Source organism: Delphinapterus leucas, chromosome 14 (assembly GCF_059928025.1).
Source record: "Delphinapterus leucas isolate spDelLeu-1000000601 "Yukka" chromosome 14, BTC_Dleu_Yukka2, whole genome shotgun sequence".
Lineage (NCBI taxonomy): Eukaryota > Metazoa > Chordata > Mammalia > Artiodactyla > Monodontidae > Delphinapterus > Delphinapterus leucas.
The window spans coordinates 6509151-6519915 of record NC_143142.1 but is presented as its reverse complement, the minus strand read 5'-3'; the positions used below and the strand labels follow the sequence as shown (position 1 = coordinate 6519915).

Here is a 10765-nt window from a genome sequence, read left to right as displayed (position 1 = left end):
AAAAAAATTGTCTTAGTAGCTGGCAAGAGCTAAAGGGGTGTGGGGTGTCAGCAAGACTTTGGGGAGGTGAGAGACTTCTAATTTTGGAGGATGTAGACAAGGTAAAGTTTTTTTGTTTTTTGTTTTTTTGTAGTTGTATTATATACATACAGTAAAATACGGAGCGTTACTGTTAAGTATACACCTTCCTGAGTTTTAAAAAAAGCGTACGTAAACACTCATGTACCCATCATTTAGGTGGCGATATAAAACATTTCCAACATCGCGGTAGGTTTCCTCGTGCCCCTTCCCAGTCTATACCTGTCCCCATCCTTCCCCAGTCGGTTGTTGCGAGGTGAGGGGAGGCTAACATAAAATCTCAAGTCCTTGGCTTCAGCCCCATTCCTCCTTCCACTCCTATTGCTGCCTCCAAATCTTTCGCCGTCTTCATGGATAATCCTAAGAACGTCGTGCATGGGGCGGAAGAGGTTTCTTGATACTACCGCTTTCTAGTGTGCTTCACGGAAACTTAGGCTGTACGAGAACGGGGATAGGGATACGGACGATGGTTTCTGGTCCTTCGGAGCCACCGTCCAGGCTCGAGCCGCGCAGAGCCGCCTTGTCCCTCGGCGGCCGCCGTGCGTCCGTTACGTGGCAGCAACTGGCGCCCACCAATCCACGGCGCCCGCATCAGCCCCCTCGGGTGGCGCAGCCGGAAGGGGCGGAGCGGAGGTGGCGGCGGCTGAGACGACAGCGGTGGCAGCGGCGACGGCGGCTCTGGAGGCCGCAGTCCCGGTCCTGGCTTCGGCCCCAGCCCCACCATGGTGACGCTTGCTGAGCTGCTGGTGCTCCTGGCCGCCCTCCTGGCCACGGCCTCGGGCTACTTCGTCAGCATCGACGCGCATGCCGAGGAGTGCTTCTTCGAGCGGGTCACCTCGGGCACCAAGATGGGCCTCATCTTCGAGGTGGCCGAGGGCGGCTTCCTGGACATCGACGTGGAGGTGCGGGCGCGTTGCCCGCGGCCGAGGCGGGGTCGCGCGGCCGCTCGGGGGTTGTCGGCACCCGGGGCCCGCGGGGGGAGCGGGACACGGAGGCCGCTGTCCGAGTACTGGGAGGGGCCCGAGCCGCCACCCGGCGACCCCCTAACGGTCCCTTTCCCCGCGCCCGCCCGGATTCCGGGCTCCGCTCGGGATAGGGAGCCGTTGCGTGCTTGCTTTGGATTCTCAGCTTGAACGGCGTGTTCCCCTTGGAACCTCTCGCCGAGCTTTGTCGACCAGGCGCCGCGTGTCAGCTCCGGGCCCAGGAGGCGTTTCACAGTCGCGTTTAGCTGGTGGCAGGTCTCGATCCGGTCATCAGCTGCTTCCCTTCATAAAGCAAATTAAAGTTGGGACGTGGCGTGGAAACTTCTGAAAAAGTAAATCGGAAGCTATGGAGGAGTGCTAGGCAGACGTTCACGTTGTGTTTGCCTTTATTTTTTTTCACTCGAGTTAACTTGTTCTTACACAAACCTCCGGATACCTCGTTTAGCCATCTCATGAGTAGGAGAGTGGAGTTGGGTCATGCAGTTTAGAAGTGACTGCAGCGTAGTATCTGGAGAAAACGGAAAGTTATTTTAAGAAACGCAGTCCCTAAAATTTCTCCTGTGTCTATTTTTAAGTCCAGGGAATGACTCGCCTCTGACTTTCTTTTTAGGAAACCAGATGTAATTACTATTTAAATTCACCTGTTAGTATGATTAATTGGGTCTAAGGATTTTCCATCTGACAGTGACCATCAACTGAGTGGGCCATAAATCGCACAAAACAAGTGAAGTCCAGAAATAAGGAGATGATGGAAGGAATGACTGTTAAAATTAGCTAAGATCTTAAGACATCAACTATTTCAGTCTGCAAGTTTTACAGGTGGCACGGGCTTCATAAGAGGAACTGACTTGAGCAAGGCCTAACAGTGGGGTAACACACTGGGATGAGAACATGGGGCTCCCAATTTCCAACCTAGTCCTTTCCCTTAGGCCTTTAGGCATCTCAGATGAAGCAGATTCCTTTACCGGCAGATCAATCAGGAAAACCTAGACGTGTAGCTTGCTCAAAATTCTTAGTTTTAAAGAGGTTTCTTTTTTTCTGGTTTTGATATTAACAGCTACATATTTGCCTGTTTGTTGGTGGTGTTGGGCCACTTGAAGACAAGTGTAAGGTGTGTTTCTGAGGGGTTTACGTTTAAGTTGGACAAATAAGACAGATGTTGTCACATAGACAAATGTAGAGTTGAAAGGTGTTCAGAGAGCCTTGTTTCTTAAATGGGAGAACTGCAGCCCAAAGAGGTTACTGTCAGTAACTGAAGTGGAGCCAACGGCAGGTTACATTTTCTTAGAGAATGTTCTATTGCCAACAGACATCACTTAACGATCTTAAATCTTTTGAGCTATCTCACGCGTTTCTCTCCTGCTTCCAGATTACAGGGCCTGATAATAAAGGAATTTATAAAGGAGACCGGGAGTCCAGTGGGAAATACACATTTGCTGCTCACATGGATGGAACATATAAGTTTTGTTTTAGCAATAGGATGTCCACCATGACTCCAAAGATAGTGATGTTCACCATTGATATTGGGGAGGCCCCCAAAGGACAAGACATGGAAACAGAAGGTGAGATGAACATTCAGAAGATTGATAACACATTCTAAGAGTTAATATTAATTCTGTACGTTTTATCCACCTGAGTGGAGTGTTTGATATCTTATTTAAGTTCTCTGACTGTATTTATGACCAAATTTTTGTGAAATATACTTTTTATTTATCGAAATCTCCTAATTAACAAAAAGAAGTTATTGGAGGTTCATGTTTATATTTTACTTCTTTACAGTTGCCATTTCAGGCAGCTTAGTCACTTATGCCCTTGTAAGCATGTAGGTTACATGTGTCTTAGGTTGTTTGTTCTGTTAATTTGCTTATTCTGGTATATACATTTTTAGTTGCTCATTTGTATACATGACTAGTTTAGCTAAACTTTTTGTATGTGTGTGTTTATATCTTACACTTTTCTTCAGGTGGTGGAGATACCTGGGATGGTATGTGGATTGATTTTTGACAGCATCCTGTCTTTCTGCATATTTTTGTTGGCTACTGTCTAATTTCTGCTTTCCTTCTTTCTAACCTCAGTTTGTTAGCATGAGAGTGTTTTTTCTCTTAGTTAAAAAAAAAACCCTACAGCTAATTTAGAGTTTTGGAGTGGTTGTTTTTTGGTGGTTTTCTATTTGGTTACAGGTTAGGTCATTTGAAACTTGGTTAGATGTGAAATGCAGTTCTAGGAGCCATGTCTAGATAAGGTGACAAAAGCTTTGTCAGACATATGTTGCAGTTGGATTAATGTTTATTCCTCAACTGACCAGCAGTGAACCCTAAATTGATTCTTCTGGATAAATTGCTTACCAGGAACCAGCACGTAAGGATTTTTTTTTTTTTTTTTTGGGCACAGTACATTTCAGGATTTTTGGAAACTAGTAGTAGTAGTAGTTTTAATAGTACTTCCTAGTATTAATGTGATAATCATTTGCCCTAGATAGTGAGCACTTAGTAGAGTACTTACATAAAGAAGGTGAGCTGTTTTTAGGTGTTGAAATCTATAGAATTTAGAGAATCATACTACTAAGAAATTTCTGTGCTTGCTTTCCAGGGTCGTTTGCAGTTCAGGACTTGGCTAATTCTCAAGGAGAATTAGGAGTTTTGAAGGGCTTTGACTGTGTTCATTTTCTGGAAATTAGTCCTTTCTAAATAGTCAGAAAATGTTGGCTGATGAATGTGAATACTCTTCTTAAATCTTTTAACATGATATTTAAAATTCTCACTTTTGCTTGTTTATATCAGTGAATGGCAGCTATAAAATCAAGCTTTCCTGTAAAGCAGTGGTTCTCAGGTTAGGATGATTTTTGCCCCCCAGGGGACATTCGGCAGTATCTGGAAACATTTTTGATTCTCATGGCTGGGTTGGTGGTTGTACAATGCATCGGACAGCTTCCCACCACAAAGAATTATGTGGTCCAGAATGTCCACAGTGCTTCTCCTGAGAAACCCTGCTCTAAAGGTTCCACCTAGTGCATGGGCTTCTCACATGAAGCTAGTGAGAGATCATTTGTGATTCCAGCCCAACTACCTTAAAATGGTAGAGGCTCTTGGTTTCTCTTAAGAAATGTAGGATTATCTGTGGCAATTTGGAATTCAAGATGAGGCCCAATCTTGGGCAGTCCTGAAGAAACCCCTCCGATGCAGTCTTCCCTTGTGGTATATTTTTTTCATACCTGTTTGTTCATTGTCATAATACAACATTACGTAGAAGCATACACTTATGTTTCAGAACTGTTAGTTTACCTTGCTAAAGAGAATACCTGCTTTTAAACCTTGCGTGGCTGAGAGCTTGTTTCTTCACTTGCAGTGCCTGCTGTTTCCCACTGTAGTGAAATTATTGCTTTGACTGTAATAGAAGAATGTTGAATTGGTGTGGATTTTCCTCAGAACATCTTCATGTTTTTCTCTGCTCAGCTTCATAAAGATTAAAAGTCAGTTTTGATACTACTCCTAAATTAACATTAGAGTTATATGATTTTTTAAGAGTAGATTTTGATTTAGTTTAAATATCATTATTTATAGGATTATTATTAGGGTTTTGTTTATTTTATGTTTTGTGGCACCTCCTCCCCATCCCCCCACCCCCCGCCAGTCTTTTTATTTTCTCCACTATGGTTAGCAGTGAGTTTAGTGAACTTAAGTTAAGAATTCCTTGGAAGACATTTCTTAGGGTTGTAGTCCTTTAGTTAGTAAACGTTGTATAGTATGTTTCCTACTCTGAAAAGGGTTTCTCTACTGGGAATGAACTTGAAAAAATGCGTTGAGAATTAAATTGTCATCAGTGGTCCAAAATGATGTCTGAGCCATTTCTTAAAAATAGCTTCTTTTGGGGCTTCCCTGGTGGCACAGTGGTTAAGAATCTGCCCGCCAATGGAGGAGACACGGGTTTGAGCCCTGATCTGGGAAGATCCCACATGCCGTGGAGCAGTTAAGCCCGTGCGCCACAACTACTGAGCCTTTGCTGTAGAGCCCGCGAGCCACAACTACTGAGTCCGTGTGCCACGACTGCTGAGGCCTGCGCACCTAGAGCCCGTGCTCCGCAACAGGAGAGGCCACCACAATGAGAAGCCCATGCACCGCAACGAAGAGTAGCCCCCGTTCGCCGCAACTAGAGAAACCCCGCACGCAGCAACAAAGACCCAACGCAGCCAAAAATAAAATAAAATAAATAAATTTAAAAACATTTTAAAAAATAGCTTCTTTTGTATGCCTTCTCTGGAGGAATTTTTTGGTGTTCTTTTTTTTTTTTTTTTTTTTTTTACTGCTTTATAAGTGTTTTTCAGAAAGAGATTGCCAAGTATGTGCTAATCTGTTTTCAAATCCGTTTGTAGCTCACCAGAACAAGCTAGAAGAAATGATTAATGAGCTTGCAGTGGCGATGACAGCTGTAAAGCATGAACAGGAATACATGGAAGTTCGGGAGAGAATACACAGAGCAAGTAAGTTAATGATTTGACTGGGGGCCGTGAATTGGTGATGGTGTATTACCCAAGAGCTTGCTTGTATTTTCCTCATTTGGAAATTTTGCAAACATAAACATACTAAAATATTGACTTAAAAAAACATCTATGCAAAGATATTTTTTGAGTATACATACTTCTTTGTAGAGCTTTGTACTAGACTAGTTTATTATTGGGACATTCATTCTGAACCAAACCTTAAGAGTTTAAAAAAATGTGTGGTAAGCTAGGGAGTAAGCTAATGGTTTTTGTAAAGCAGAAGGGAAAAACACTGAAAAATGGATATTGCTTTTTTTTTTTTAACTTTTTATTTTATATTGGAGTATAGCCGATTAACAAAGTTGTGATAGTGTCAGGTGCACAGCAAAGCGACTCAGCCATACATATACATGTATCCATTCTCCCCCAGACTCCGCTCCCATCCAGGCTGCCACATAACATTGAACAGAATTCCCTGTGGTATTGCATTGGTTTTAAATCACACATCTGAAACTTTTGTGCCAGTGTGGTAAATGTTATATGCTGAGGCTTAGCTGTTTTTCTAAAACCTAATGTTTAGTCTAGTTAAAATAGAAAGCATTAAACCATGAATAGAGGTACTCACCAGGTGAAGATCAGTTTGGGCTCCCAAGTTTGTAAACTGGGAATTGAGAATGTATTAGTCTTCAGAAACATTGATAATTGGAATCCCGTCTTAGGTTGCAAAAGCCTGTTTTAGCCCAGGATGTAGCATTAATTATGTTGGTTTTGCATTTAAAATTAAGAGATAACCATATTGACCCACAGACCAGATGACCATATTTTAGATCTAGGTCCACACCCATTCAGTATCTTCATCCTCCAGGTTGTCCTTGGGGATAGACCTCACTGGGAGCAAGCTCGTCTGTAAATGCAAAGTGGCTTATGCCTGGAATCTTTGTTTTGAAGTTGGGGTAGGGAGTGGAGAGAAGAGCGACTCAAATAGATAAGAACAGGTTGAATTTCTTCAAGATGTGATTTCTGTTCTTCCCACCCTCTTACATCTATTCTTGCTGCTGATGGAAAGGCCCCTTTAAGACCTAGAGTGCAGACTTCACCTGTCGTTGGTAGAATAATGAGTAAATGTAACAGACTGGAGAAGTGCCTCTGTTCTCCCTTTTTTGGGATGGAATGGGGCCTGAGATGGACCAAGGCTTTTATGCATACTCTCTTGCCTCTTCCTCCATGATTCCTTCTCCTTGTCTGCACTCTTGATCTCCTCACCCTCTGGAATCCCTACCTTCTCTCCCTCACCTGTTGGTTATTTTGCTCCCAGGTGGGGGCCAGCCCATTCTGGGATGAGAAGGGCAGTGAACAAAGCGTGAGGACTCAGAGTTTTCACTGCTTTGTAGTTTAAGTAGTTCAGGCCAGGTGGCTTTAAGGAAATAGGAGGTTCTTGGGAACACAGCAGCCAGAGGAAGCACCAGTCTTCCAGTCTATGGGGACATCCAACCTTATTCTCTCGTCGTTAATTTGAATGGAGATACTCTTGTATTTGTTTCACAAACAAAATAGAATTTTAGACATTCAGTTTAATTTCACAAATCAAATAGTTCCCACAATGTTGTTTGTTATTTGTACATCTTCCTATAACACTGGCTTCTCAGAGATGGCTCTAATGAGACTTTTTTTTACACTACGGTATTGTAATAGCTCTGTGTTGCTTTTAGATCAGGCTAATGTGTGAATGGCATGAGAACAGCGTCTTATATACACACATTTTCCTAGATGGTTACTTTCCTATGTTAGTATGCTTCAGTGTGTTCTATTTAAGCTTAAAGATGCATTTTTCTATAAGTGAAGGGAGAGATAAATACTTCTTTTTATGTGGTTGCTTAATATTTTGAAGTGTTTACTCAGCCATCCCCCTTTTAGACAAAAATTTTAAGATGCTAGTCATTCAGTTATGCTAGAAATTGGTTACTAAGTTTGCAGCAGAAATAAACTTCATGCCATGGAATTAGCACTAAAATGTAAGTGTTGGTGGTTTTTAGAGTTCTAGTTAATGTTCTTGGGCATGTGTCTGTTTTTACTGTGGGAAAAAAACCACTTTTTTGAATAAGTACAAGTTATCTTTCTGGAAACATTTAATTGCTTTTCACTTCTTTTTGAGTGATCATCAGTCCAGTATTTATTGCAATTCTAGTTTATCTTTTAATAAATGGTATACATACATCTAAAAATAGGACAGTTTTTCATCTATATTACTGTATTGCTCATTATTATTGTTTTTAGTATTGGCCATTTGCAGAAAAATCAGAAACTACCCAGTGCTTTTAAAAAGTTAAGGAATTTGATCAGGAAATGGAAAGAATGTGATATAAATTGAGTGGAATAAAATAATGTAGTCACGGCTGTTCCTTTGATGATCAAATTCTTAGCTTAAAAATGGGGTAAATCATGAGACTAGTTCAAGTTTGTCTAGTAGTAGCTGCCAGTACTGGTCCATGAAACTGAGAAACCTCACCATCTAGAGCAGATGCTAAGTACTGTACATAGTGCTCAGTAAATATTTATTGGGTAAATGCTTGAAGAGAAAGACACTTAGACTGACACATTTTGACTTGGTAGGTAGTGCTTTTTGGTTAACTCTGTGATCTTGAAATAATCTCTGGATTTTTTTTTTTAAGTCAATTTTCTGATTCAGCAAAAAGGATTGTAATGCAGGGACTTTCTAATGTGTTGGATTGGGTTTTAACCCTAGACTGTGACCTTAGGCAGGTCACTTGTCCTCTCTTTTCTCATGCATAATCAGATTGGGCTTGACTGAACTCCATGAATCTTTAAGGTCTCATCTAAATCTAAAGTTCTCTGCTTCTAAGTTCGTTAAGTTGCTTGGGGACAAAAGACAGAGGTATTTAGAGTACTGTGAGTGTTGTGTGAAGTATTACTCTCACATGGAGTTAAGGATAGGGGATAATTTATGATGCCTATGCTGTTTTTTTTTCTTTCTTTCTTTTTGTTAAATTTTGTTTGTTTGTTTGTCCTCAACAGTCAATGACAACACAAACAGCAGAGTGGTCCTTTGGTCCTTCTTTGAAGCTCTTGTTCTAGTTGCCATGACATTGGGACAGATCTACTACCTGAAGAGATTTTTTGAAGTCCGGAGGGTTGTTTAAAAAGCCTTTTCCTGATGATCTGAAACTCATAATTCACTGTTTACCAGACATCTTGGTCATAATAATGTCATTAGTTTCTATGTTTTTATTTTCTAAACTGTACATTCACAGCTTCTGTTTCTTTGTGATTAATAGATATTGGGGGAAAACACTTTTTTAGGAAAGTTATAGTGAAAATTTGACATGTGATTGGCATGATTTCATATTTCAGTTCTTTCTCCATATACAGGTCCTTCCAGAACTCAAACACTGTAAGTGGAATTAGGTGTATAGTCCTTATTATATCTTCTTTCCTTTTGTTTTCATAGTAAAATGCAGTTTGTTCAGGATAGTACTTTACTGATAGTACTTTACTAAAAATGACTGCATTCTTGGGATCCCTTATCCTGCAGTTCAAGTCATTAAAGGTTCATTTTGTTGTTGAGTCCTTATCAGAAACAACAATCTGAATCTTGACATTTTCTGTCCAGCCTAATGGCAGAGCTCTGTGACTAGAGGATGCTACCAGGTTGGTACTTTTATACTTTGTCTGTCTTGTTTTTGCTTTAAAGATAAGACTTAAACCAACAACCTTTTTCCCCTTTAAAGTTTTACTTTGCTTAGAACTCAATCACCTCCACTTAAAATTGTTGACACAAGCAGCTAATAACCATTTTTTGGTTTCTGCCTAACCTTGTAAGAAGTCTCTATTAAAGCCAATTCTCTGGGTGTTGCAGTGAACGGTGGTTCTTTTTCTTTCTATGCTGGCACATCCACTTTCTCTATTCTTGGCACGGAGGAGGTATGCATTCACATAATTGGAAAAATCTGGATTTCTGAAGCCAACGGGTTAAAAGCCTCTTGGATTTCTTTGCAGTGATATACAGCCACTATTTTATTTTTGATCAGTGGCATTTTGGCCACTGTTTAATTAGTGTACTGAGCATTACTGTCAGTACTAGGGTGTTTGTTTTTCTAGGGTCTTTCTTTTTTTGGCACATGTGAATTTTGTATAAAACGAAATGACTTTCTCTTGGCCTCTGATGATGGGTTTAAAATTAAAGGAGCATCTAGTTTTGGTGTGGGGATGATCCAGGATTATGTTGTGACTGATGTATATTGATTACTTGTACATTTGTTTTGGATCTTTGCAAGGGGAAAACTACAAGTAACGAGTTTTATATAATTAATTTAAATTTGTTACAGGTTTTCATGTTCAGGATAAACAATTTTTCAACCTTGGGTGAAAATACTTGCAACAGTTTAAGGTGACTGTGTTTTGCCTTAGGACAACTGTTGCATGCCAATTTGTGTGCGTGTGTGTGTGAAAACACTTCAAAATTGAGTTAAAAGATGTACATTTAAAATTGGTTGTGTATCTAATCTGCCCCAGGTCCAGTAAATAAACAATTCTTTTTAAAAACAGTCTTGGTATTCTGTGTTTTATATATTAACGATTAATTCACATTTGTTAAATACCAACTTGCTAATCATATTTGAAATGAGACATGTCATGTTTTCTGAGTAATGATGCCTGTTATAAATATGTTACTTTTTATGTCTGTAAACTTGAGGATAGTAAATAGGAACCCAATTTTAGGTTTCCCTGTGTGATTCCTTTGATGGGTTAGTGTTATTAACATCTTGAGTATTTTTTTCATTGGAAAAAAAGTTTGAGTTATTTTCACTCAACCACCTGGTTTGTCGATGTGGGAAATAACTTTAAAAGGGATCAAATGATTTGCCCAAGGCTCCCAGATGAAGAGTGATTGATGGGACCAGAATCTAGATCTCTGCCTTTAGAAATGTTTCCTCTTCCTCTATTACACAAAGGGCCTGCTAGTAATAAAAGAAACTATGGCTTATCCAGCACTGTGTAATGTTCTGGCCCGACGCTAAGCGCTTTACATGGTCTGCCTCATTTATTTCTCAAAACATCTATTACCTTGGGTGCTATTATAATCCTCATTATGGAAATAGGCAGGCTTGGAAAGGGTCCCCAGATCGGAAAATTAGTAAGTAGACCCCAAAATGAAAATGCAGCTATGCGTTTTCCTTCTGTCTTTGCTCTCAGACCTGTTTGGAAGTCC

The 10765-nt window shown here is 40.5% G+C and overlaps 1 protein-coding gene across 1 annotated transcript; it reads left to right on the top strand.

Annotated features, from left to right (window-relative positions):
• The first annotated feature begins 719 nt into the window (after positions 1-719).
• TMED2 (transmembrane p24 trafficking protein 2) lies at positions 720-10100 on the top strand. Its single transcript, XM_022597785.3, has 4 exons — positions 720-980; positions 2431-2623; positions 5431-5538; positions 8572-10100. The coding sequence occupies exons 1-4, from the start codon at positions 801-803 to the stop codon at positions 8694-8696; spliced, it is 606 nt and encodes a 201-aa protein (XP_022453493.1). The 5' UTR covers positions 720-800; the 3' UTR covers positions 8697-10100.
• Positions 10101-10765: the final 665 nt, after the last annotated feature.

What these genes read in the sequence shown, in the direction of transcription:
- TMED2 (XM_022597785.3), top strand. Translation starts at nt 801, where the DNA reads ATGGTGACGCTTGCTGAGCTGCTGGTGCTCCTGGCCGCCCTCCTGGCC. An exon ending in ACAAGACATGGAAACAGAAG is followed by an intron (nt 2,624 to 5,430) that starts GTGAGATGAACA and finishes ATCCGTTTGTAG; the next exon opens with CTCACCAGAACAAGCTAGAA. An exon ending in GGAGAGAATACACAGAGCAA is followed by an intron (nt 5,539 to 8,571) that starts GTAAGTTAATGA and finishes TGTCCTCAACAG; the next exon opens with TCAATGACAACACAAACAGC.